Source organism: Coturnix japonica, chromosome 5, assembly GCF_054131305.1.
Source record: "Coturnix japonica strain WE chromosome 5, WE-NBRP24, whole genome shotgun sequence".
In the NCBI taxonomy this organism is placed as follows: Eukaryota; Metazoa; Chordata; class Aves; order Galliformes; family Phasianidae; genus Coturnix; species Coturnix japonica.
In genome coordinates this window covers 4,400,039-4,412,239 of record NC_140667.1, presented here as the reverse complement: position 1 = coordinate 4,412,239, position 12,201 = coordinate 4,400,039, and the positions used below count along the sequence as shown (strand labels likewise).

At 41.0% G+C, this 12,201-nt stretch overlaps 2 protein-coding genes across 16 annotated transcripts in view; one reads left to right on the top strand and one right to left on the bottom strand.

Moving 5' to 3' along the window:
• The first annotated feature begins 1,953 nt into the window (after positions 1-1,953).
• On the top strand, positions 1,954-5,703 carry SVIP (small VCP interacting protein). Its single transcript, XM_015863425.3, has 4 exons — positions 1,954-2,047; positions 2,260-2,310; positions 3,791-3,904; positions 4,344-5,703. The coding sequence occupies exons 1-4, from the start codon at positions 1,985-1,987 to the stop codon at positions 4,356-4,358; spliced, it is 243 nt and encodes an 80-aa protein (XP_015718911.1). The 5' UTR covers positions 1,954-1,984; the 3' UTR covers positions 4,359-5,703.
• Positions 5,704-8,884: 3,181 nt separating this feature from the next.
• GAS2 (growth arrest specific 2) overlaps positions 8,885-12,201 on the bottom strand; it is a 76,190-nt gene continuing 72,873 nt past the window's right edge. For all 15 annotated transcript variants that reach the window (XM_015863416.3, XM_085549879.1, XM_015863418.3 and 12 more), the window contains one exon: positions 8,885-10,156. In XM_015863416.3, coding sequence (XP_015718902.1) covers positions 9,938-10,156 — 219 coding nt within the window. In that variant the 3' untranslated portion in view covers positions 8,885-9,937. The remainder of the gene's footprint in view (positions 10,157-12,201) is intronic.

Here is a 12,201-nt window from a genome sequence, read left to right as displayed (position 1 = left end):
GGTTAATGAGTCTCTTAACACAGAGACTATTCACAGTACAAAGGCAAGCAGGGTGAAAACCGACCTTCAAAAGCAGCATAGTCATCCTTTTTTGTTTCAGTTGTCCTTGTTCTCAAGCACAACCTATTCCACGATGCAAACTTTTCATTAGAAGTGGAGATTGTAATTGAATGTTCTTTAAGCTAAAATATATGAAAGGTAATAATGTAGAAACCAACAAAAGTAGCCAAAATACTAAGCCACTAAACCATGCTAATACCATACACCTCTCTCCTCTCTCTTGCCCAGTAACCAATTACCTCAAATGAAGACCTTATCTAACAACAGCAAGAATAGATCCTTATCTTTTAATGGTTTTGTACTGAATTTAAACGAGCAAGGACTTGGATGAAACCTCCTCTTTAAGCTCTACAGGTACTTTTTTGTAGTCAGAAAGTCATTTATGGGTAAACTAATGATGGGGAAAAACTAATTGTCACCCTGGAAAAGAACATCAACCTCTAAGTCATTTAGCCAGGGTTCTTGAAGGAACTTGTCTTGCATCTGTCCTTTACCACATGCACAAAGTAACAGAGAATTAAAGAAATACCTTTGCTTTTTCTTCCCCTCTTCCTTTTCACAGACCTTAATAGGACACAGCTTTTTCCCCATTAAAAAATAAAGTTTCTGAGACGCCTAGAGATTACTATTCAAAGCCATGATATCTGTTCACAGAGCTGCAATTCCAAAGTGCAGTTAGAAATCTGCGAAATACAGCACATTTGTGATCAAATAGCACCATCTAGTGGACTAAACGAATACAGCGCAGTAAGAGCCAATAAGTAAATCAGTGTCCATAATTCGGACCCTAAGCAGAGAGACCCACGTTGTTTGTAGCATGTGGAAGCAGCCCTTTACCACATGCACAAAGAAAAAGACAATTAAAGAAATACCTTTGATTATTTTTCTCCCCCTTCCTTTTCACAGACCTTGATAGGACACGTCTGAGACGTTCGTAACACCAACACAGAGCTGAAATGCCAAAGTGCAGTTATAGATCAGGGAAATACAGGACATTTGTGAGCAAATAGTACCACCTAGTGGACTAAATGAATATAGTGCAGTAAGAGCCAAACCACATTGACTTGTACCGTTTTTGTCCTACTTGTACCTTCCAAGACCGTTCTATTTCATGGGTACCAGGTTATTAGTTTTCACGGGCATGGAGCAGAAGATTATTTTCACTGCCAGTCTGGGGTCTTACCCAATAAGTAAATCAGTGCCCATAATTCGGACCCTAAGCAGAGACCCACATTGTTTGTAGCATGTGAAAACAACACCCGCCTGCTCAGAGCCACTAGATGACAGCAAAACACCAGGAAACGAAAAGGCCAATTACTTCAGCACGCTTATTCCAGCAAATTCCCAGTCTATCGGTGTAACGTCTATCAGAAATGAGCTGGAAATTAATTATTGCCCCTTTTGGCCTAGTAATATGAAGGAGTAGCACTGCACGGGGTTAAGGACTTGAGATCACAGCGCTGACTGCTCACAGCATCACATTTGGGTTTGGGGAGCCCCTCTGAGATGCTTCCCCCTCAGCTTCAGGTGGAAGCGCTGCTTTGCTTTATGCACCCGAGGAGCAATTGAGGAGGAAAGCAGTGCATGAGACCGAGCCTTATAAAAACGTTTTGTGCATACATTTATTGTAAACAGAAGATCTGAATGTAAATAGAATGTGTGAGGATGCCAACCAGCAGCCTGCACTTGAGGCCAAGAAAGCCGTCTGTATCCTGGGATGCATTAAAAGGATCGCGGTCAGCAGGCCGAGGAAAGTGATTATCCACCCGCTCTACCCAGCTGGAGCCGCATTTAGAACACTACGCCCAATATTCCACCCCCGACCATCCCCGCCCCCGGCAGCCCGGCCCGCTCGGCCCTGTGACGGGGCGGGGCCGCTGCCTCCCCCTCGGCAGAGCAAAGGCAGCAGCGCAGCAGGGCGGCCATGGGGCTGTGCCTGCCCTGCATGGGGGGAGCCGTCAAGGACGTGGTGGAGACGCCCGACCCGGTGAGTGCAGCCTTGGTTGGGCCGCTGGTCGCCCGCTTGCAATGCTTGCAATACAGTTCAGGCCGTACCCGGCGCTCCTCCCCCTCCCCAAGGCCGTTGGGGCGGCCGCTTCCACCCGGGAGGCCGAGCGGGGGGGGGTGAAGCAGGAGGAAAAAACCGGAGCAAGGACGGGGTTTTAATAACGTTTTAACGTCTTTTGCCGTTTTCTTTAGGAAATAAAAAGAAGACAGCTTGCAGAAGCTGCTGAGAAGAGGCAGATGGAGGTAACCGCGCCTGATGCGATGCTGTTGCTTCAGAATACATTTAGGTGACAGCTGTATGGGGAAAGTAGCTGAGGTTTATGCAGCAAACCCACCATGTATGGGTAAAAGCAATCCACCTTGTAGGCTTAAATCTCAGAGCTTGGTTTGGGGCTTTTAGTGGTTTTCTGTGTTTGAGAATGGCTGCTTTACATACACTTTCGAGAAGCACACACACACACAAAAACCCCAAACAGTGTCCTCATGATTGACTTATATTGGAAGGGACCTCAAAGACCAGCCAGTTCCCACCCCTGCCATGGGCTGGATGCCCCCAGCTCTGGCTGCCCAAGCTCCCATCCCAACCTGTCTTAGAACATCCAGGAATTGGGCATACACTGTTCTCTAGGCAACTATGCCATTGCTTTACTACCTGAAGAGAAGAATTTGCTCCTAATGTTTAACCTGAACCTCCCCCTTCTCTTCTAGTTCTTACATTGCTGAAATGGTTTCCTTGGAGGAAATTGCAGTGAAGCAACTTTGGTTGCAGATAGCTTTAGAGTTTTGTACTGGCTTTTAGGCTAAGGAAAATGCAAGAAAATGGAAGTATATGCAGTTACTTTCCATAAGAAGAAAAAGATAAACTTCTACCAGAGTCTTCCAGGACCAGGAGTGCTTTTTAAGCCCTGAACTCTGAGTAACAGAGATAAGACAGTTTGCCACCCAATTCAGTTACTCCATATAAGAGGCAAAGTATTTTGTCAGATGTTGTCTCTGCTTAAGATGTTCCTGCACATGTGAGATGCATGGCTCCTGCTGTAGTATCAGAACCTTGAACTGAACTGAAAATCAATCTGAAGAATATTTTCTTCGTCACTTTACAGCATTATCTGTGTTTCCCCTGTATCTGGTATTCCTGCCATCTAGTCTAGGGCTTTGCTAGGCCACCACTATGAGGATGCAGAGCAGACAATCAGCAACAGGTTTCTCATGCACTTGCTTCTGCAGGATACGGTGCTGCTGCCCTCAAGATCTCTGAAGGAGAACCTGTCACACAGGCTGTTCTTCCCCACATCATTGTATAAAAGCTGGATTTCTTAAAGCCAGGGCTTGCATTACTAGCATTGTTGTTTTGTTTTTTTCTATGCGCATTAAGTCCCCATCAATTTCTGCCATAGCAATATGGAGCATGCAGCTTTTTCTATCCAATTTCTGAGCATTAGAATAGAAACCATCATTATTTCTACTGTACATATCCTGTCTTTCATATAACAACTTGACAAGTGGAGGCGAGAGACAGGGGTGATGAAACAGAAGGACTTCTTTTACCTGCATGAGCTGCTTCTTCCTCGTTTGGAACTAGTTTGGTTATAGGAGCATTCACATATTGCTCGGTCATTTCATGCAAACCAGAGTTCATAAAATGCTGTTGCTGAGACTTGCAAATTGGCTTTTATTTAGACAGATAACTTGCTGACTTTATGCAAATGTGTTTTCCTCACAGGCTTCTTCTCGAGGTATTAAGAACATTTCTTCTGTAGAGCAAAAGAAAAAGAAGCAGGAAGAAATAGAAAAAAGAATGGCAGCTTCAGGTCCTGTAGGAGAAGGAGGCCTGAGAGTAAGTTTGAAAATGAAAAAGCGGGTATAGGCAACAAACATACAGAGTTTTTCTATCAAAAACCCAGACTTACCACATTGGTGTATATGAATTTTACTGCTGCTATTACTACAACTTTTGTGAAGTAAACTTTGAAGGCAAACTGGAAATTTAACAGAATTAGAAGCTCTCTGGGGGCAGCAGACACAACCAGTTCTTCAAACCCAGGCTTCATAAGCTGTTATCTCTTCCCCTTTCTGCTATATGTGAAGGGATTCACGTTAATAAAACTCCGGGCATGTAGTTTTGTGCCTACTCTGGGTAAGCACAGTGTCCATCACTTTAAGGATATAGCCCATATAATGCAAGGGAGTTTATTGTCTTTATTCAGCCTTGTGGTGTAGGTATTATTTTCCTTTTCATACAGACCTGTGGTTCACGTTGTTGTTTTTGTGTGCAGTGGCAGGTTGGATAAAGAAGTGTGACCTCTGGAGGTGAGATTGATTTTTACTGCCAAGAACTTGCCAGTTTCTGCAGCAGAGTGGAACTTAACTCATCACGTGGCTTTTTGCTGTTTGCATTCGAAGACTCAGCAGTACTTTGCCATTGTAGGAGGGCAGATGTGCAAACGTGTACTAAGAAAACGAACATCTCCAGCCTCTGAACAACTCGGTTTTGGCCAATTTTTGTTCTGTGTGCATGTTTTGCTTCCCTGGCAAGGGAGTGAGAAGGGTTTTCTCACATAGAAGTGACCTTTACCTGTAGTCGGTCTGTGTGTGTGTTACATGGTCAATTGGTACATGTATGCCTGCATATGTCCAACTTAAGCACAGTTCAGGTGCCCTTGTGTATGTATCTCCCTTGGATTTCCTAATTACTTTTGAACCGCGTAGGGATTTAGCACCTTTTTTTTCTAAAGAAATAAAAAAATAAATAGAGCAGATCCTTAGAAAAAAGCTTTTTTGTGACACTACCTAAAAAAAAATGAAATATCTTTATAATCCTTTTTTACGCTTATAGCAAGAAAGTTGTTTTATTGTGAGTCTGACAGTTTTTCCTCCTTGCTTTTGTGTATGTAAATTCCTTTAGAGTATGTATTTATATGAACACTGGAACGTAAACACTACATTTGAAATACTGTTGGTGACTTGTTTTGCTTTGAATGCAGAGGGAAGCACAGAAAGAACAAAGTTAAAGACCTGTTCTTGGATGGCTCATTTGCTGAGATTTCTGTGCTATCTGGGTCGGTTTGTTACAGTGCAATCACAATTGCCAAATGCTTGGAGCTCTGTTGCTTTTCTTTTGTATCTAGTGATGTCTGTAATCCCTCTTCCTAATGCAAAACTGCCTTTGATTATTTGGAGCTGCCTAAACTAAGGTATAACCAGATCTCCACATCAGTGACCTCAAGCCACTGCTTTGATAGATGAACAAAGCTTGTTGCAGCATGATCAACATGAAGAACCTAGCGCCTGCCTTCCATGGAGAGCATCATATCTGCCTCAGTACGTTACTGACCCCATTTTTGACCTAGTTGAGGCTGCAAAGGCTTCTTTTTTCCTTTCCTGAACTAAATAATGTTACTTCCCCAAATAGTGTCTCACACTGTCTTAGGAGCACAGTTGTGACTCGGTGAATTCCTGGCTTAGCCTTAGTCATTAAGTTGAGAAAAGAGATCTTTCAATATTAATACAGTAGCACCAGGGCTAAAAGCTTGTGTCCTTAGCAGCTGAATACCTTTAGCTTCCTCTGATTGTTGGCACTTGTTCACATAACTGTATCAAAAATAATAATAATAAAATGACTATGATGATAAAGTACGATGAAAATACATCAGAATGTAATCAAATACAAAATGTAGGTTTGAAATGGGAACTTCAATATCTATAGCAGTGGGCATCCTACAGAGATATTGAGGTGGCATTTAGCACTGAGCTTTGTCACGGGGGCTATTTCAAACCAGTACGTTCAAAACAAAAAAGCCATTTTCAAACAGGCTTCTGCACCATATTTAATTGTTTGGGTGACAACTATCTGAACTCAGCCTGGGGAATTATGTGGGTGAATAGAAACTGTTGTTGTTTTCATAAACTTTTTGGTAACATTAGTCCAGAATGAAAGTAGAACATACTACAGATCAGAAGCTCACAAGTGATAGTTACCTGAAAAACACCATTAAGCATTAACATTAAAAGCTACTTCTAGAAATAGGTACCTCCCTCTTTCTAATCACCTCATGGTTCACTATGTAAATATTAAATATAGAAGGAATTTTGTTCTCGTTTCCCCTAGTCCTAACTGTTTACTTCAGCTTAGATAATAAATTGCTGAAATCTATTCAGATTAGGTAGGTGGTTGACGCTGTTTGCTTTATAGCAGTCTAACTACCTCTTTTGTCTGCCTTCTCAAAGCAGGGCACTAGAAGAACTTGTGGCAGCCAAAGAGCAGTACTCCTACATTGGAATGAAAGGGCTGACTCCCAGAGACAGAACAATTGGTGCAGTCAGAGAGAGCGAAGCCATCTGCTACTGCATATTGTCAAAGTAAACCAATGATGCCAGGGAGAGAAGGTCTGGGGCAGGACTTACTGAGGTTTGGAATGACACAGAAGCTGTGTGTCCCCATGGGTAGGTAGCACCATTGTGAGCCCTTAGAACCAGATGTCTGTGGATTTAGCACAGAAATAATCTCTGGGACGCAGCTCATCAGACACACGCAGTGCCAGCAGTAGGACTGAGATAGAAGAACCTCTCCAGTACCATACATGTCTTTAGGATCTCACATATCTGCTTAACTTTACCGCAGGTTCCAAACATTCCTACAGTCTAAGAAGGAAAGCAATAAAAAAACACAGTTCTTTCTTCCCTGTCAGATACTGTACATCAGCAGGCAGCAATGCAGTAGGAAATGCAAGCCCCAAAGGAACCAAACCATCTGTAACAGATGCTTCTGTAACACCGTGGTATGACAAACAGCTCATCTCCCTGATCTAAAATGAACACATGCAATGAATTCAGCATCGGGCTTCATAAGAGGCCTGCTCTGCCTTCCCACACACATGTATTCACACCTCCACCAACAGCCCTTAAGCTGGATACCGTGGATTTAAAAGCAACAAACCAAGGTGGCAGTGCAAATGAATGTGCGATTGTTGCTAAAATAAGGAAAAAGACAAATGCTATCCCCATTCAACTATGTAGATTAACCTGCTTGGAAGCAGAACTGCAGGTAGTATGTGAGCATCGAGGTGACATGAGGTATCTCCGGTACTACCCAGTAACAGGTGTTATAATTAGCATTTCCAAAGTATTTCTGCATAGCATCCAGAATTGCAATGCTTATTTGATACTGTACAACAACAGCTTTTAAAAATCCATTTATGCTGATTAACCACCTTAAGCCTTAGCACTGTTTGTTCACAGCTAACAGGTGCTCCCACATTGCTCAGCCCTTGAGAAGAGGCTCTGCTGCAGCTCATAGCAACCTGGTTGTATGTGGCTATCAGTATCCTCAGCATTCACATTCAGCTCAGTTACACAGAGATCAAGCAAGCCAAAAACCACTGTGAAGCACCCATCCTCTCGGTTATCTTTCAGTGCTAGATCAAGATTGCATTTTTTCATTTGATTCCATCATCTGGTTCTTCTACCAAGCAAGTTTTTCATGGTTTCAACAGGCCATTCCTCAGTCAGAGGATGAGAGGAAGTCGCAGATCCTTCCTGTTGATCCTCTACTATTCAGTTCAGTCTCCTAAAAGTCTAGGCTAGCTACCATAACATCATACATTAGGAAAACAGAAACTGCAGTATTACTCATGACATCTAACCAGTGAAACATGTTTTCTTCCACAAACACTTCCCACAAGAATGCAGTTCTGTCCCCATCACTGTAGCAATCAAGGGCCAGACCTCTTAGAACAAGATTTGGGTATGGTGTTTTAGCTTTGTAAATTGAGTTTCAGGCTCCTAATTCCTCAGAGCAAACTGAGTCACAGTAAATTCCACATCTGCTACATTACCATAAGGTCTAATACAATAAGAAAAAGCCATTTCTATCTCCTGCTACACTTACCTTCTAAATGAGATATTCCCACACCTGTTGGCATAACTGGTTCATTTACTGCAGTTGGTTTTACTGCTGCTCCCACTTCAACTTAGCCTCTGCTCACCACATCCATCCCAGGTGCATCTAATGCAGCAAGCCTCAGTCAGGGCAGGTGGCAATGGGCAATGCTTTCAATAGTCCTGTAAGAGTTCCACGATCTCCCATTCTGCCACTGATTAAGTCCAAGTATTAAGAACTGTTCTAAGAGTTTGAGATTACAGAAGATTATTTTGATAGCTAAAGTCCAATGACATACATCAGTTCTTTGTTTTAATTATTATTTAAAATCCTGGTTTGGATTTACCAGGATTGTTTGCTGAAGCTCAATATTGATTGATTTGTTGAAGCTTAATATTGAAATAAATCTAAGTATACTTTTTTGTGTATAACTACAGGCATCTGCTCTTAATCTACCAACATGTAAATGTCTCCATACACTTCAAAGAAAACACAGTAATGTAAACTTAATCTCGGATGATGGAAACACAACAATTTATATATGAAGGAGTAACCATTCCAGAAATAAACATCTGACACTTTCTCATTCTTCTATCTTCATTTGCAAACAGATCTCTCTGCATATATTAAGAACATTTTACTGTTTTTCTCAGCTCTGCTTCCCTGGTTTCCTTTTTTAACTAATCTTGCTCTCCCATTCCTATAAGGCCTTTATAGAGGAATAACAACTGACACTTTAACAAGTGGCTTCCAGAACACCTCGATCCTTTTCTTTCCTGCAAAGAAAAGACATTTATTTTGCGACAAAATCCAGCTATTTTCTGTGCTATCTTGCGCCATTCTCTGTTCCATTTCTTATGAGCTCAGTGAGCAGTTTTACACAGTAAGCATCCAGTCAGCAGCAGCAGAGCACAGGAGTACAAATACCCAAAAAATGTGTACTTTTAAAATGTTTATTTCATTTGTAATGAAATGAGTTCTGCTCAAATTTATAAGTCGGTGAAATAATCCTATAAAATGATTTTTTGTAGGAAGTTATAAGGCACATAAATTACCGAATATAAACAAAGAGAAGCCAAAGTTACCAACTAAGCCCCAATACGCCTTTAGCTATTTTAGAGGTGTGGGAATGATTTACAAGGATGTGAATCACTCAACTGACGGGGTAATGAATATTTTATATTTGGCGTGACCAGCAGAATTACAAATAAGGGGAAGGAAAAGCACAGATCTTTTGTCCCCCCCCACCCCCCTTACCCGTGCACCCTGCTATGTTAGCCAGCACAATCGTATTGGAGAAGAATGGGCAACCTCTTGGCTTCCTCCTCATTCTATAGGGGGCAGTTTTGTCAGGAACAGGAAGGATCTACAGGCACATCTAGCACTAAGCATTGTCTTTAGCTTTAAAGAGTACAAGGGTAGTGGGTCTTCTTGGGCTTTTTTAAAGTAATCACTTTGGGAAGATGTTTGGCATGCAATGAGTCTTTGTACTCTGTTGGTTAAAAAAAGCAACAACCTTGCAACCCATAAAGTCAGTTCCCATCTCAAGAGGCACTACCAAATAATTCCCACCAATACTTCTTCCCACCTGCATAGATAGATTTTTCAACTAGCCTAACAGTCAAGGATTCAATGTCATAATATTTTCATACAAATATCTTGTATTACGTATTTTCTTCCTTTAACAGGATCCACTCCTTTATGTAACTCTACGTATACATTCATGTATTGAAGAATAATAATTTGGCTAAAAATATATACGTCTATTTCTTATAGGACTGTAGTAATGAACCTAGCAGGGGTATCTTGCTATAAAAGATACAGTACTAGAAATAAATAGTTCTACAATTCAGAGATCTTCAAAATGGGTTGCCATTTCCTGTCTGTCTTAAGTTTTCCGAAGTCCTTTAAAAACATGAACTAAATTTACTACACGTGTGAAAATAAATTTGGACCTACATATATAGAGTCCCAATCGCGCGAGAAGCTTATTCACTTAATCTCCTTCTTGGTTTTGTAATGGGCAGAAACAACAAGATAGTTGTCTGGATTCATGTCCCTGAGAGTTGGAGACTTGCTCTGGACTGGAGAGGTTTTCCCATCCACTCGTGAGATCTGCAGCATTCGGCATGGGTCATGCTTCAGTAAGTAGCCTGCAAAAGTCTCCCATCCTCCTCCAACACGGACCATCACGTGCTTGTTGTGCAGCATCTGAAATGACATAAGAAATGAATGCAAAAGTTTTTGAGGTGAGCCAGTGTGATTTTCCTACTGGAAAATCTGCTTTCTCTAAAGCGATAGGGCTTACGTTAGTTGTCTGCTTTACAATAAAAGGAAAATAAAGGAAATAGAAGAACATTTGTCACTTAAATTTCAGCTGTGAGAGTTTTGAAGAAACAGTAAGAAAGTGAAACAGTATCTTTAAAGGTTTCCCTGTTTGATATAAACATGTCTCCATGTTTTTCAAGTCATATGACACTGTGATCCTGTTCTTCATGCATTTAACAGGTATGGAACAGGGGTGTTGCTCAGATGTGTTGGTGAAGATAAAATTTTAAAGGTCTAAAAGCTGGCTTTTCTGATGCAAAGAATCATTCAGCCACAGCACAAGAAATTAAGCATCTACCTTGTTAAAACACTACCCTTGGACAACCTGCCCTTAACACGTTCCTGAGGATGGCATTTGCATTTATGGCTGTGATGGATGCGTGCATTGTTCTGCATGTCCACAGCTTGCTAGAGGGCTGTCTCTATTTACAGTTCTGAGATTTGTGCTGCTCATTAACCTTTTACAATGTAGCACAGTTCATATCGGTACGCACAGCATAAATGGACAAAGCAACAATAAATAAATAAAAACAGTAAATCTCCAATTAAACAAAAATACCCAACAGAAAGCAAAACAAAACATATGAACGCCCTACCTCAGCCCAAATGTATGCTTTTGACATAAATAAAACATTAACTTCAAGCCCTCATTTTCAATTTAAAACAGTGTGATGATCAGCCTACAGCAGTATGAGATTTGTGTCATGTCTTTAGTCATGAAAGAAACAGATGATTTTCACATTAAATTGCTAAGTGCTGTTCAAATGCTGACAAAGCCTCGAGACAACGGTTTACAGGATTTTACTTAGCAGCTACCTCCTCTTTGAATGCTTTACAAACAGTATTTGGAGAAATACACCCTCCCCTCCCCCAGTCTTTTGGAGTAAAAGCATTTTAAACACAACTTCAGTTCACTACATCTGATACTGCAGTGGGATTGAGTGAGGTGCTGCTGGATTTCAGCTCCCCCCTGTTATATGAGAGAGGGATTCACGTGCCAAAAGAAGTTCGAATCTGGACTTTTGATTAAGAGTTAGGAATGGAAATTTAGTAGAAGGTATATTTGGTTCAATTTCCCTTAAGGATTGCTGCACAGACAAATAAAACCTGCTGCTGGTATGTTCTTTCCTGACTCTCAGCTTAAAGTTACATCTTCTATCCACATCATCCAGTTTTCCCATTACATGAGAGCACTGAGAAAGAAAAGGATGCTTACCATAATGATGCATTTTTATTCCTTAGTTATCAATGTAAAATTCATGATGTTCATGAATTTTCTCCACTGCTCCGCAGCCAATTAAAACAGAGAAAATCCTTCCCATTAAGTCAAATCTAACCCATGTTTGTGGTTGCTGTGAGCTTTCATGATCTGCGTAATGTGTGAGGCAGGGCTGCCACTAAAGCTGTCCTCTATACAATCTGAAACACTGAAATCTTGGAGAGGAAAATATCTAAGAAAACATTATCACATAACAGCATCACAGAGGAAGAAAGCATGGATTGTTTTGCTATGCATTAAGACGATATCAAGAGACTATATCCAAGATATTCTATAGAAGTTGGGTAAAAAAAAGAAAGCTGTAATTACATAGGACATTGGTTCCAAAGTGAAATATTGTTTAAACTGTTCTGGTTATCTTATAAATGAGTTTAGAGAGCTTTGTGGCTTATTAAAGAAATACCAGGCTGTATGTAAAGATATTAAGCTTGTGTAAATTAGCATAGTTTTACAGAAATGAAAAGGAAAATCCATTCTGCTATACAGGCACTGAAAGTTTGGCCTGATGTTGTTATTCTTCGGATTAGATTACAGTTTTCTTTAAGAATATTTCAGAGAGAAGGGGGGTATTGGAGGAATTGCATGTGATGAACCCCAGCCAAATCCTGCAAAAGGCAATGGAAAGAATCCTGCTGGCTTTAATGGAACC

Coding starts and splice junctions, on each gene's coding strand:
- SVIP (XM_015863425.3), top strand. CDS start 1,985: ATGGGGCTGTGCCTGCCCTGCATGGGGGGAGCCGTCAAGGACGTGGTG. Junction 2,048..2,259: donor TGGTGGAGACGCCCGACCCG/GTGAGTGCAGCC, acceptor CGTTTTCTTTAG/GAAATAAAAAGAAGACAGCT. Junction 2,311..3,790: donor CTGAGAAGAGGCAGATGGAG/GTAACCGCGCCT, acceptor TTTTCCTCACAG/GCTTCTTCTCGAGGTATTAA.